The sequence below is a fragment of the Mizuhopecten yessoensis genome, unplaced genomic scaffold (genome assembly GCF_002113885.1).
Source record: "Mizuhopecten yessoensis strain PY_sf001 unplaced genomic scaffold, ASM211388v2 scaffold2329, whole genome shotgun sequence".
NCBI lineage: Eukaryota > Metazoa > Mollusca > Bivalvia > Pectinida > Pectinidae > Mizuhopecten > Mizuhopecten yessoensis.
Genome location: NW_018404492.1, coordinates 4,284,743 through 4,301,288, shown reverse-complemented (window position 1 = coordinate 4,301,288; position 16,546 = coordinate 4,284,743). Strand labels below are relative to the sequence as shown.

At 35.6% G+C, this 16,546-nt stretch overlaps 1 protein-coding gene across 2 annotated transcripts in view; it reads left to right on the top strand.

Moving 5' to 3' along the window:
• The window catches only part of LOC110445637 (zwei Ig domain protein zig-8-like), an 86,308-nt gene that overhangs the window by 66,071 nt on the left and 3,691 nt on the right, over positions 1-16,546 (top strand). Inside the window, exons 4-7 of one of the 2 annotated variants that reach the window (XM_021490347.1) lie at positions 6,061-6,274; positions 8,715-8,735; positions 9,267-9,554; positions 16,367-16,402. In XM_021490347.1, coding sequence (XP_021346022.1) covers positions 6,061-6,274; positions 8,715-8,735; positions 9,267-9,554; positions 16,367-16,402 — 559 coding nt within the window. The remainder of the gene's footprint in view (positions 1-6,060; positions 6,275-8,714; positions 8,736-9,266; positions 9,555-16,366; positions 16,403-16,546) is intronic. The other variant, XM_021490349.1, reaches the window with a different exon arrangement.

Genomic DNA, 16,546 nt, shown 5'->3' with positions numbered 1-16,546 from the left:
TCACATTTCAACTGTTAAATATATGATGATGCTATTATTTACAAAGAATATCAATGATAAAAAATACCCACAAGCAAACTTTTGATGCTATGTATATTGTAAGATAATATTTATCGATTATCGTTGCTCCACATTCAAGTGATGCACAAGTCCTTACGAGAAAACCTTAAAGGCTAAATGGTTCACACATTATCAGGATTTATTTATCTTTCTTTTTTTGCGTTTTAATGGTTTCTCTCTGACGATTAAAGTGGGAGAAGGTTCGTGCATTTTGTCAGCTGCTTTTGCCGAAACAAGGTTACAGCTAGATCAGAGCAAAATCATTAAGTTAAAAATTCTTGATTTATTTCCTTGATGTGTGTTCTACTTTGTATGAAAACCAATTTCCGCTTGTGAAAATCCCATGACATCAAGAAACACCTAGACTGATTGGCTGGGTCAGGTGATAACGTGCGAAAACTGTCATTATATTGGTAGTCATTAAAGAGGTACCAGGGGCAGATAGAACCCAATCTTACATTCTCATTAACGCATCCCGATTAACCGAACATTAATATTGCCACTTCCGGTTATAGATTGCACTTCTCAGAGTTCATCTGGCGAACATGTCTGTTATTACTATTCACATATAAAGGTCCATAGCATATAGAGAAACACAACAAGAGAATGCTGAAGTGTCAACAGAACCGTTAGTAAACTCAAACTGGATTAAAAAGGCAAGATATGAGAAAGAACTCAGAATTCGGAATAGACAAAAACCCGTTAATATATGTTGCAACTGTATTTCCATGAAAAGTTTACATCAACGCATTCCCCTGATCATTAATTAAGGAGTAACTGGTTTATTTGATATTCCATATGCATATATATTCTTTTACATCAATTTGGACTAAACGCTACCTGCAACACATCTTCGTCCCAACAGACCATCCGTCCTCTTCATCGTTAAATATGCATAGATACATGAGAAAGGTTTTAAGTAAACATGATTGATCTACCTATAAACAGCAAAATTACGATGATGCATGTTCCGTACAAATTCTATTTGTCAACTTGTCATTTTAAAAAATTGTGTTTTTATCAAATGGCTATTATAAAAACGCATTTGGTTTCACGGCCATTTGGTCTCGATAGATACTAAATTATAAATGCACCTGACATGTATGCTGGAGAATGATTGATTGTAAGATTTTCGTATGGCGTGTCAGAAATCCAAGGCGCGTTAGCACTGTTGACCTTTCACACTGGCGCCTGTCAAAGGAGAGGTCCGGGATACATATCCAGTGGCGCTTCTTCAATAATTTATCAGGAAGTTCTGGAAACCACTCGAATGTTGTAAAATCACAGGGGAATCAAGGCGTGCTAATGACTTTACTGCCCCGTAAACCCAGACAAATTGTGTATTCTACAGTATTACAAAGAGATACAGGGATGGGACACTGTTATCTAGAGTTAGACCGCTTTGGACTTGCATGTGTAACATTGTTATAATATGAATATAGTGATGAGACCGGGACCCTGAAATATGAAAACAATCTTGCTAGTGTCAGAAACGGGACTGTAACTTCTTTGCATCTTACAAACTGCTTCGTCTGAGATATATCAGGATGTCCAATTTAACCTTAAAATGGCATTAGCTACCGTTTTTAACGAACTCTGTATATACAGGTTTGAAACATTAGTTATGCATATTATCATGTAGTCTGTTTTCATTTGGTTCTACATGGCAAAACTTTTCTGAAGTTGCACTACATGCACGATGTCCTTTTGTGTGAGCTACTCTCCCTGCAGTAAGAACAATAATTACACGAGGTAATGATCGCTGTTTTTTCAAAATGACAGCTATGAATGAAATTACTCCTCATTCCTATGGAATCCCTATAAAATACCTATATCATCACAATATAAAACTAGTAAAATGCGAGTTGGCAATACAATAGTCGGCCTTGTTGATTGCTATGGTTACGTAAACAAACGCCAAAGCAGTGTGTACAACTAACATGACTGCAGTTCTACACAGAACATCCACGTATGCATGCACTTTAAAATAATGAACTGTTAATATACTTGTATTGGGCGTACCATGACACTTTGCTATCATCTTTTACATGTATCCTTTATTCCTTACATAATAGTCACATGTTCTGTCATTTTCTAGGTTGGAAGTCACTGTTTCCATAATTATGTTTGTGCATTAGAAAGGTCGATCCACATTTTGTGGTCTTTTGTTAAGGCACAAGGTTGTCAATCTCGTATGATATTTGACTTTTTCGGGTAGCAAATTCACGTATACGCAATTTGAATTAAATCCGATATGTGTTGATAGATATTTTAGCGTCCAGCATTTGATCGTTTGGTCAAAACGAAATATGATAGAAAAACAACATTTATACCTCAACGCTGTTACACTTATATAGTTTGTTTTAATAATCAATATAATCCTGCGTGACTGGCGTTGTATTGACATTTTATATGTGTACACTCCATGTTTAAGAAATTTCAAAAGGAATAGACATGGGTTCACCTGTACATTGTATCAACGGTTAAGCGCGTGCGGGATAACCTAACCTTTGTTTATACATTGCTATTGCTTTCTGTGACGTTTTCAACATATAATTTAATGGCCTAACAGTGTTTACTATAACTATGAGCTAGGCACAAAGCGTGCAGCGTACATATATTATTATAGAAACAATGACGGTTTACCAATGAGAAGAAAATAATTGAATCATTCGTCATTTAGGAATGAGACAACCTAATCAAACTATTGGAGTAAGATTGTTAAATTGAATTATCAAAGTTTTGCTCAAGATCTCAATACTCGGGATGAGATTTATCAAGTACGAACAAATGTTATATAGTGTTTGCTCGGTGGTTGTGTAGTATTTAAGAATGATACAGGCTCAGTTCCACCCATCTGTTGTGTTTGGTTTGGATGAAAGTCAACGAGAGAGAGCTTTGTAAAAGGATTTCCCGGAACCTCGAAACAACAATTAGTTGATACACGCGTCCTTGCCACTTAAATTAAGTGTCCCAAGTGCAATTTCGAACTTCTAAAAATGCCCCTAAAGTTATTTACGTCCGGCGGAAGTTATGCAATGCAAGTTAACAACCAAACATCGAATTTCAGAAAATCATGCGAAAGAGTGTCCCGCCAAAAGCCAATTTTGATCGATTTCGATAACATGCAACTGCGACAAAGTATGTATCACCGACTTAACGTTAAAAAGACATGGTTTGGAATCCAATAGCAATAGCTATGTTGAAAATGCCAAAGGACAAATTGACACACCTATATGTAACGCACACTAATAGATCGACACAGAATGAACTACCTTTCAATTTATCTTCAGGCCACGTCACGTGTTGCTTTCCATCTAAGTCTAAAATTGTGACATATTCAATTGAATTACTTTAAACCCTCGGGAATGGTGAACACATTCATCAAATAGAATGACATAATACACATCCGTTTTTGTTTCCTCAATAAGGTTTGTTAGATGAACAGAAAATAGCGAATGAAAACCGCATGTTCAAGCTTCTTAGTAAATTTGATTACGGATAGTGTTAGCGGTTTCTTAGAGACCTCGGTACTTGCTGCTGGGGGAAAACTACGATGTGTCGAGGTCACGAAGTAAAGTTAATCTAACCCCAATCTTTATTCTACCCGTGTTGATTCTGAGAAGAAGATAATTTGTTGCTCCAAGTCAGGTGTCGTGTTTTATTCAGTGCCCTAGTGTATGTTACGTTTGTTGTGGTGTTATACGCTCCCTGGTGAACGTTTCGTTTGCATCGGTTTGAAACATTTCCTGACGGACGATGCTTTGCCTCGTTTTGAAGAATACCCTGTCGGACGTTTCCTTTGCCTCGATTTGAAGGGGCCTCGTGGGTAATGAGGAAGGAAACGGATAATTTATTATGACACGGGAACCTGGTTCCCATACAAATAGGAACTTGGTATACGTAATAAAGAGTTAGTTTTATTTAATGGCCTTTTTAAGTAAAGCGTTTGGATGTGTGCCTCATTATTTGAATTGTATGTTCTAAATGAAAAAAAACATCCTGTAAAATATTGAAATGATAATAATACAAGCATACAAAGCAGAGTTAATGGTTTCACGGAAACCTGATACAAAATAAGGGTAGAAATAAATATGAACTGACAAGCGTGCCCTCCGGATGGATATCATTTGTCTTAACGGTTTTGCAAATATCGACGTGTGCAGACTAGAGTATATTCAATTATATTTTGGGAGACAAACAAAATTTGATTTTGATTTAAAACCAATGCATAGAATTTAGAATACTTCATTCCACAGCTTTTATGGAATCCCTCATGGCAATCTGTTATTAATTTGTCATTCTTTGCTTGTACATTTACCAATCATCTGTCCAATTTAATAGGAAAGACAAGCATGGAAGTTTGTACTTTTATTGTATTAGAGAAATAAGGTCACGAGCAATCTATAAAACGTCATTTAAGGCCCAATTTGGTGGTAATATAAGAATTTTAAGTTCAGTCAAGGGAATATTCAAAGTTCATAAGAGATACAATACTTCAAACGCATGATATTACTCAGTTTTATTATTTAGTATTATTAAATAAATGGCACTCAAAATGGGCAGATCCTACTCCGGTGTCGTGTTGTCCTCATTGTGTCAGAGTAGAACCTATTAAATAGCTATGTATAACAAAATCAGTTCGCTCACAAGAGAGATTCCTTTGCAAACTAATTAACTTTAATAGGGAGTGAGCACAACATTTGTATTGATCAGTTTTTCCTGATCATGATTATCTTGTATCGTATAACCGTATAAGTACCGTCTTCAAATTTCCCCGTTGTTGAAAAAGGTGTAATATATTTGATGATTAATGATAAATAGTCAGCTGACAAAATGCTAAGGTATTGTTTTCAATGCATGTATTGTATGCTTTTACAGCCCCTGTTAACCCTTCAAGATTGACAGATTTGAATTAAAATCCCTGTGAATAGTTTCTGAGTTTCAATAGTGTGTATGTCTCAACACGATACGCGTTTATACACTTCCCATAAAAATATTTAGATAAACTGCCTAACAAAATGAAAAAGGAAGAAATGTAAATGCCGATTTAACATATAGATTCGTTATGTGGGAACATGACATGGTATTGTTTACTGGTTGAGCGGTAGGGCCATTGTTATGTTTGGACATGTGCATGAACGCGATTTAAGACCAATGTATATGACACAGGGGGTATTACATGCACTGATTTGCATAAACTGCGTCTAAATGCGCAATACCATAGGATCATTAGTAAACATGCATTGCCACTTAACTATTAGATTGCGTATACAGTTACAATATCAATATCCAAACATGTACATAATGACGCAATATATATATATATATATGTTTGCCTTTTCAATTTTTGTATGTAGGAGTTTGAAACAGGAACAACTATTGACAGTTTTCCGCCAAGTTTCAAATTGATTTCATTTAAAAAAAATTAGAAAGCGTTATGATTATTTCCATCGCCAGAGACGTTATGCGCTTTTCATGAGTAGAGAAAATTAAATCAACATTTAAATAGGGGAGTGACTAAATAACGAAAACCTGTTCAGTAAACCCATTTTAAAGAAATTATATACAGTATTATAAAAAAAATACATCTTTCGCTCGCAAAGATGTTTATGTATATACATGAACATATATGCATATGCACACCTCCACCCCCTTCATGCATGTTTGGGGTTTAGTCTACAATTCATCGACATGAATTGGACGTGTATCACATTGTATTGATATTTGCCATGTACGTCGTATTCTCTGAGATTTGTCTGCAACGCCTTATTCATAAGGAAATTTAAACTATTTTCAATCCTTAAAAAACAAAACAAAGCAAACGTAAAAATCATAAATCTTCATAAAAAAACCACAAATAGTTTTGTGGTTTTATATACTATACTCATTTTTGATCATTCGTGTACAATATTATAAATCAAGCATTAGCTATGGACAGCTAATACAGGTATCCTCCAAATCAAGCATTAATTTCTCATCTTTATATGTTGATTTAAGGTTGTTTGGAGACGAGCGTCAGAAGAAAACCCTTTGACTGTAGGAGAATATACTTACGTCTCGGACGCGAGGTTTAGTACGCAACACAAAGTCCGTCTTGACCAGTGGAACCTGCACATCCGTAATGTCAGCTTGGAAGACGAGGGACCTTATGAGTGTCAAGTCAGCACCAAGGACAGGAGCATACGTCGCCAGTTCATGCTAGACGTTCAAGGTAGGTAAAACACTTTTTGTCGTGAAGACAAGTGATTAAATGCAACTTGAATTGACATAAACATGTTTAATTGATGAAAAAAATTGTTGAAAAAAATGTATTTCAGCCTGCTTAATATATGGATTTTATATTTGACGTATGGTTATGAGAGTACTTCTCATTGGCATTACGAGTCGGCTTAGTTTTTGTTACTATATTTTAAACATTGAATTCCTGTACATTGCATCATATCACTTGAAGTAACTTTGCCCTACATACGGCAGAGATCCGTTAGATCGACAAACAGCCTCATACGCATATGTCAACCTGATAGCATCACTCCATGTCAGTTACATGCGGTAACGAAATATTCGGCGGATTGTAAATGCATTTAATAGATATGAATTGAATAACCGAAATCCACTCAGTGCTGGCATATTTGTGAACTTGATTACGGATTCTTATCGACATCTGTCCTTGAGTCGGTAATGTGCTACACATTCTAGCTATCGCCCTGACGCTGACCTGCGGCTCTGATGTATGTAACATCTATTTTCCTCGAGGACAAATGTTCATTTTGATAGAAAAAAGGCGAAACCGTATAGTATAAATCTAACCCCGAGGTCACATAATAGATAATGTGTTTCGACGTCGAATTACATCATTAACGCTGATAAATGATATTGTTTGACCTCATTTACAAATAAGGGGAGAGTACCTGTAACAACGACACAAATGTAGGCATCCCTAAACAGGGATACGGTTTAAACCGGATAGTTTTGATATAATCAGGAACCGGGTTTCTTTCTTTTAAAGGACTAACTGACTGGATTGCAGGGACAAACATAGAAGTTAATTTACGGTTTAAATTGCATCGATTTTGATACGTATCAGCAGTATCTAGTTAGTACGATACAACTGTTTTAGGCTTGAAAGTGTATAAGGTTATGTAGCAATAATTAAATCAGCAATCAAAACGAACTGTAACATCATTGCTTTCGGGTGTTTGAATATTTTGACTAGAAAGCTTAATTTGATGTCAAAATGTCTTTCATACAATTCAATTTCGTTCTTCTTTGTTTGAAATCAAAGATTTTGATTGGAAGGTTATTATACTCTGTCGCAAACCAAAGTCGTTATAACTTACCGCAATATGCAAGAAAAAGAATGGCTGTCATAAAACATTATAATTTTCTGATCTGTTTCTTACACAACGTATTTAGAAACAATATTAAAGAATCCAATTATTTTGTACATGATGCTCCTAATGCTATCAGTAGGAGATGACATCAATGAGGTCAGAAATGTTTTTTTGTAAACAATGTTGACCCTTGGCAATAATAAAGTAGGCAATAAAGCTATGAAATTGATAATGACATGTGTAGACAATGACGTTAATAATGAAATGTGTAGTCAATGACGTTGATAATGACATGTGTAGACAATGACGTTGATAATGACATGTGTAAACATTGACGTTAATAATGAAATGTGTAGTCAATGACGTTGATAATGACATGTGTAGGCTTTGACGTTAATAATGAAATGTGTAGTCAATTACGTTGATAATGACATGTGTAGACAATGACGTTAATAATTAAATGTGTAGTCAATGACGTTGATAATGGCATGTGTAGACATTGACGTTAATAATGAAATGTGTTGTCAATGACGTTGATAATGACATGTGTACACAATGACGTTGATAATGACATGTGTAGACATTGACGTAAATAATGAAATGTGTAGTCAATGACGTTAATAATGACATGTGAAGACAATGATGTTTATGATGACATGTGTAGACAATGACGTTGATAATGATATGTGTAGACAATGACGTTGATAATGACATGTGTAAACAATGATGTTTATAATCACATGTACAGATACTGATGTTGATAATGACATGTGTAGTGACATGTAATAGCAGTCATAATGGACACGTTTAGACAAGTAAGCTAATAACGACGTAAAACGACAATGGTATTGATGATGTCATTTGTAGATAAAGAACTTAACACATCCAATAACACGTGTAGACATTGACGCTAGTAATGACATGTACACTTAATGACGTTGATAATTACATGTGACGGCAGTGATACTAATAATCACATGTTTTGACAATGACGCTAATAATGATATATACACTTAATGACATAGATAACTACATGTGACGTCAGTGATAATAACAATGACAATGGCGCTAATAGTGACATATGAAGACAATGACGCTACATGTATGCATGTAACAGTGGCATTCACAATGACGTGGATTAGGGTATGCATAGATTGTGACATTGATGTAGTCACCGAGGTATGCAGAGTAACATTTAGCTTATGACGTGGACAATGAAGAAAGTAATGATATACGAAGACGAAGCATATACATAGTATAGACGAAAGCTTCATTTGTACAACAAGAGGTTTTACCTAATTTTAACATCATTTGTTTCAGACTGGACGAAATACAATGCAGGTAATACATATTTTCGGGTATTTTCGTTGTCTGCATGTACTAATATATATATATATATATATACGGGTAGGACTCGCCTTTGAATTGCCTGTACTGCTTACTTGTCCTGTTCTCTTATATGTTATCTGTAACACTTTAAATAGCATGGCCTTAATTCAATTTAAAAGTGCAATGGCTATTTTTACATCGTCACCAGTCGATTCTCAGGGAAGATTTGTTCTATTCTTCAGTGATTGAATGTCTACTCTTAACTAACACTGACCGATTTTTTTCTGTCTGTCGCTTTCTTTGTGTAAGCACTGTTTATATTTTTACCAAACAAACAATAATTGTATATCGGCAATTGGAAAAGAAATTATTCTTAACAACGACAAAAAGGGATACTGATTGAAAAAAAGCTACATCTCACATAATCAGATTATAATAGTTTTATTGATATTGCCCGATATGCGGTCATTTTGGCTTTCACCACAATTTGTTTTATTTTTCTCTCACAACTGATTTTTAGCTATAATTTGAAATCTTTTGCAGAAATAAAAATAACTGGGAAAAGGTTCGTTGAGAAAGGCGATACCATTGTGTTAAGTTGTAACGCAACCGACTACTACGCTCCTCACGACATAGACTGGTTCAAGGACGGTGACAAACTCGACTCGGACGAATTGAAAGGGATAGAGATAACCAAGAGTGTATACCTTGCTAAAAAGACTATCACAAGCGTGCTGAAACTCCGGAAAGCTAAAATGACAGACGCCGGGGACTATTTGTGCCGGACGTCCGAACACTACATCACAACCATTCACGTGCAGGTTTTAAATGGTATACCTTTCTTATTCATTCAGTTTTTTTCACCGATTTTCACCCTTTCCTTTCTTTGTATCTTGGTTATATCGTGTTTTAATTTGTTTGTCACTTTTGAAAGCGCGACTCTCTGGTTTCTGATTACTAGATTATATATATCGGATGATCAGCGACATACAACACTTCAACGGCCGGAAGTTTAGTTTTACACATGTTTGATGAATTTACCTTCTGACACAGGTATTGTCAGTGGACCTCCTCTTCCCGTCATCATGCTACCGTGTCAAAGCGTTTCATTTCCTTTTGTCGTTTTATGGTTTTCCTTGTTGATACTATACCTAATCTGTAATATGTTGATAATCTATTGTCGCTTCCCGATCTTAAATCATCCTTGGTCTAATTTTTTTCTATATGTGTATTTATTTTCAAACTCTTTGCAAATTTATATGTTCTTCACACTTAACAGAGAAACTGCAATGCTTCAAACATCAATGCGTACAGCTTTTAATCCGAATACATGTATGTCTTATTAAATGGTAAATTATATAAACTAGAATTGCAAACACACCAAACGGCAATACAAGAACACAAGTATAACCGTCTGATATGGCACACTTAAACTAACTCTAGAGGAGAACGGATTTTCGTTAAGACCAACTTCCCTCAACATAGCTAAGAGGTAAATCTTTGTCGGGCTGGATTTTATGTGTTTCCTACTGTCAAAACGTTATTGAGCACAATCTAATACATAGACCGCAAAATACAGTGTGATGCATCGTTAGGCGCCAACTCTTCCTATTCAAATGAAACATTAGACTGGTTCCCCGGAAAGAAAATGGCAGGTACTGTACATGTATAAAATGTACGATACCGAGCTATACTTCTGTATACGTTTGGTGTTTTGTGGTAGGAATATTGAAATACAGGAACTACCTCACTTAATTTTGATTAATGTTCTAATATATACGAGGTAGACACTTCCTGTATTCAAGCAGACTATGGGGATATGACCATTTAGCTTATGAATCTCTATTATAATACGATCTGTTAGGATAAATGATATTTCAAAACTTTGTAAATCGTTATAAATGAACATATTGGCATGCCCACAACTTTCCAGTGATATAATTTCTTTGACACATATATTTGTATGAAAAATTGCAGGGTTTGGAATATTTTTTATATAAAGTTTAGCTTGATCGGTTGTGTGACACAGGAAAACAGTATATAGCGGTTTCATTTTTTTTTGCCAGTGTATATATAAAACAGTACTGCATGTAATACAAGGTTTCGGCTCTGGACTGTTAGAGCTACATGAAGGTAAAGAGTTTGCCTACATTAATTCTACTACAGAACCGGCACTAAACTATTATAGTGTTAGGAATATATTTCGCCTACAAACTACTACAACTGTAGCGGCTCTTGGCTTTTATACAAAGCGTACTCCTGGACTACGAGTTGGACGATGCATACTTCTTTTCTCGGTACTGGAACAAGATTGCTAGGTAGACAGACAAACCTACAGTGCTACACAGACTATTCAAAAAGAGCACTTACATGTTACAATCAATGTTGATGAAATGAAGATTTGGATAAGAAAAATACGTTTCCATTAAAATTCCATTAAAATTCGAAACATCTACAACCAGTTAATTTAATTTTGTTTGAGTAATTTTTAAGTAAGCCAAAATTTCATTTTAATGACTTAATGATTATCACCTCCGAAGATGTAACGACTATTCAGCAGTCGTAGATGGACCAGAAACTAGAAATCAACAGGGATAGACTGTAGTTGGTTTAACGCGAAAATCTTTATTTTGGCCATTTTAAAGCTATCGGAGATTATCAACATGCACGGGATTCACTTCTTGTGTCGTTGCTTGTAACAACAAAAATTGTTTTCGTCCAAGAGTTCGGATGACTTTTTCTCTGAGATACACGTTACATCTGATTAAAACCGGTACAATCTAACACAAATGCAATTCAATTTCAAATGTTTTTCTTCGCGCATTTTTAAAGAAATTCCAGCGAGATCTGATTTTTGGCGCTAAAAATAGCGTTTCAAGGCTGATAGCTATGGATTTAAAAGTCAGTGTTATTCTCTAGAGGATTTCACTCTGACGATGTTCCAAGAAGTCTTGGAAAGCCTGCAATCCCAAACCATTAGTTTAAAGAGCATTTTTTTTATTAAATTAATTACACCAACAATTTTCATAATAATTCACAAATGACACTTTTCATGGATTTTATCTAAGTCCTGTGAACATTCCTGATAATTGTTCACAAATTAGAGCTAATGGTTAACTCATTTGGCGTCCTTGTCTTCGTGTCATCGGCAATCTAATTACGTCACAGTCAGTACACACACATTCCCCGATGAATGTATGACAAAAGCTATTTATTTCATCTAGAATGCCGAAATAAAACTTGAATTCACTTGAAATCGTTTCTAATGGGTTCAACATCAACTGTTGGTTTCACATAAATCAATTATGGAGAGAAATCGATTGATACGTCACTTGAGAATGATTGTTTTGCACGTGCAACATCATCTCCTTATACTTTATAACACAACACCCGAACATTTACCAGTACAATTATATTCAAATTACAACCTGAACTTAGAGTCAGATATCAAATTCTAAACAGATATTGTACCTGTTTTCATCTTTTAAGTCGTAAAACATTTTCTATATATTTGGAATTATTCAATTTTCTATTTCTTAAATTTTATTTTTGATATAAGACGGAAAATGAACAACTTCCGGTCGTATATGCTTAGTGATCTGGTGTTTTTGTATTATGTTACAATGCACGTTCTTAAACGGTCGATATGAGTCACTCGATAGGAACATCAAAATGCCTACAGGACAAATATAAAGAGAATCCAACGAGAAATGATATAAATAAACCATTGTCTGGGAGTTGTAAAACAAATAACAGGTTTGAAAAAAACCCAATGAGTACATTATACGACAACATTAAGTAAGAGAAATACTATAGGATAACAGGTATGGTAAAAAATAAGTACGTTTGTCATGGTAATATCACGCGTGGTTTAGTAAGTAATTAACTTTCAGCTGATAGTAATAATGAAAATTACAAGACAAACCCGTACATAGATAAATTGTACTTTCCAGAGCCTTAGAGTTGTCTTTCCTTTGCACTTTTTAACACGTTGTGGTTCATGTACTCTTTGCCATCTAACCTTTCCACCATGGTTTGAACGTACAGCAGTAACTGTTTAATTAAATTTACAGTCAACATATTATTGTCTACGTAAAACCTGTTTACCGTTCTTTCAGTGTACCCCCATATAACCTCATAATTTGTAGACTAAGGCTTGGGGATTATTACATTTTTGTACTTGCTAGAGTTGCGAGATGATAAATCAATTATGTCACAGACAAGTAGATATATACTGGTTGAGCATCAATGACCTTATGTGTTAAATCAGAAAGATGATTTTTCAATCTAGTCTCAGTTGACGTAATAGGTGATATTGCAAATAACAATATACAGGTAATTGTTTTGGAAAAAAAAAATGTGATGGAGCAAATGTACAACTATCAGCCTATATCCATTCTAATGCTTGTACATACAGTAGTAATTTAGCAGGTGATAATCTAGTGTGCAATAACATTTGTCCGCGAAGGGCATAGAGTAGACAATAACGATATGTATTGTAATGTCACGAGTTCGATACACAAGTGCAATCAGTACGAGTTCGGTAAACAACTGGATTGTGCACTAGTTCTGTCAAAACGGTATTCTCACTAGTTCTGTCAAAACGGTATTCGCACTAGTTCTGTCAAAACGGTATTCACACTAGTTCTGTCAAAACGGTATTCTCACAAGTTCCGTAAAAGACGATATTCTCACAAATTCCGTAAAAGACGGTATTCTCACTAGTTATGTCAAAACGGTATTCTCACTAGTTCTGTCAAAACGGTATTCTCACTAGTTCCGTATAAGACGGTATCGTCACTAGTTCGGTTCACAGCTGTAATATGCACTAGTTCGGTTCACAGCTGTAATATGCACTAGTACGGTATACAGCTGTAATATGCACTAGTACGGTATACAGCTGTAATATGCACTAGTACGGTATACAGCTGTAATATGCACTAGTACGGTATACAGCTGTAATATGCACTAGTACGGTATACAGCTGTAATATGCACTAGTACGGTATACAGCTGTAATATGCACTAGTACGGTATACAGCTGTAATATGCACTAGTACGGTATACAGCTGTAATATGCACTAGTACGGTATACAGCTGTAATATGCACTAGTACGGTATACAGCTGTAATATGCACTAGTACGGTATACAGCTGTAATATGCACTAGTACGGTATACAGCTGTAATATGCACTAGTACGGTATACAGCTGTAATATGCACTAGTACGGTATACAGCTGTAATATGCACTAGTACGGTATACAGCTGTAATATGCACTAGTACGGTATACAGCTGTAATATGCACTAGTACGGTATACAGCTGTAATATGCACTAGTACGGTATACAGCTGTAATATGCACTAGTACGGTATACAGCTGTAATATGCACTAGTACGGTATACAGCTGTAATATGCACTAGTACGGTATACAGCTGTAATATGCACTAGTACGGTATACAGCTGTAATATGCACTAGTACGGTATACAGCTGTAATATGCACTAGTACGGTATACAGCTGTAATATGCACTAGTACGGTATACAGCTGTAATATGCACTAGTACGGTATACAGCTGTAATATGCACTAGTACGGTATACAGCTGTAATATGCACTAGTACGGTATACAGCTGTAATATGCACTAGTACGGTATACAGCTGTAATATGCACTAGTACGGTATACAGCTGTAATATGCACTAGTACGGTATACAGCTGTAATATGCACTAGTACGGTATACAGCTGTAATATGCACTAGTACGGTATACAGCTGTAATATGCACTAGTACGGTATACAGCTGTAATATGCACTAGTACGGTATACAGCTGTAATATGCACTAGTACGGTATACAGCTGTAATATGCACTAGTACGGTATACAGCTGTAATATGCACTAGTACGGTATACAGCTGTAATATGCACTAGTACGGTATACAGCTGTAATATGCACTAGTACGGTATACAGCTGTAATATGCACTAGTACGGTATACAGCTGTAATATGCACTAGTACGGTATACAGCTGTAATATGCACTAGTACGGTATACAGCTGTAATATGCACTAGTACGGTATACAGCTGTAATATGCACTAGTACGGTATACAGCTGTAATATGCACTAGTACGGTATACAGCTGTAATATGCACTAGTACGGTATACAGCTGTAATATGCACTAGTACGGTATACAGCTGTAATATGCACTAGTACGGTATACAGCTGTAATATGCACTAGTACGGTATACAGCTGTAATATGCACTAGTACGGTATACAGCTGTAATATGCACTAGTACGGTATACAGCTGTAATATGCACTAGTACGGTATACAGCTGTAATATGCACTAGTACGGTATACAGCTGTAATATGCACTAGTACGGTATACAACTGTACATGTAATGATCTCTAGTTCGGCACATAACTGTAATCTGCACTAGTACGGTATACAGCTGTACTATGCACTAGTACGATAAACAGCTGTAATATGCACTAGTACGATACACAGCTGTAATATGCACTAGTACGGTATACAGCTGTACTATGCACTAGTACGATAAACAGCTGTAATATGCACTAGTACGGTATACAGCTGTACTATGCACTAGTACGGTATACAGCTGTAATATGCACTCGTACGGTATACAACTGTACATGTAATGATCTCTAGTTCGGCACATAACTGTAATCTGCACTAGTACAGTATACAGCTGTACTATGCACTAGTACGATAAACAGCTGTAATATGCGCTAGTACGGGATACAGCTGTAATATGCACTAGTACGGTATATAGCTGTAATATGCAGTAGAACGGTATACAGCTGTAATATGCACTGGTACGGTATACAGGTGTAATATGCACTAGTACGATAAACAGCTGTAATACGCACTAGTACGGTATACAGCTGTAATATGCACAAGTACGGTATACAGCTGTAATATGCACTGGTACGGTATACAGGTGTAATATGCACTAGTACGATAAACAGCTGTACTATGCACTAGTATGATATACAGCTGTACATGTAATGATCTCTAGTTCGGCACATAACTGTAATGTGCACTAGTACGGTATACAGCTGTACATGTAATGATCTCTAGTTTGGCACATAACTGTAATGTGCACTAGTTTGGGACATTTATTAACCATGTGACAAAAAGCATGATGCACATACTTGTATGAATACGTCTTCACGTACACGCTTAATGACACTGTATAACAACCTGCCCATAACATTTCAACACAATTAAAATTTGCTCTCTGGAGAAATCGAAGGTTTGGAAAACAAGCAGTTATTACAAAATCATGTAAAAAGCATGGGAAACCTAAAATAAAAGTTTCTGTTGGTTTTGAATAAAGAAAAAAAGAATGTGTTTCAAAATCAATGTAAGATTCTTCGATTCCAAAGGCTGAACGATACGGAAATTCTTCCTAAAATATTTTGAAGTGTTATTTATTGCACCCCTCTCTTGCCCTGGACACTTCTCTAGTATATGCAAGGAAATTTTGAGAAGTCAATACTGATTTTTATTATCTATTCTAAGATTTTAATTTCATCATACCGCATATTATTTGCGTATATTTGGACTTGTCTATCAGATTTACAAATATATAATTGAATTAATACATCTCTCTCTTATTTTCCAGCTTATTCTCCAGCGAACGATAACAATGTAAAGCGAGGTAAGCAATACGTTTAGTACTTAGAGACTTTCTTTCCTAAAAACACTTCCACCATTGACACAACCATTCCACAAACCAAACAAATAAAATGCTATCTTCCTCTTTCTGTGAGAGATGTTTTGTCTATGTAAGGGGTGGGGGGTG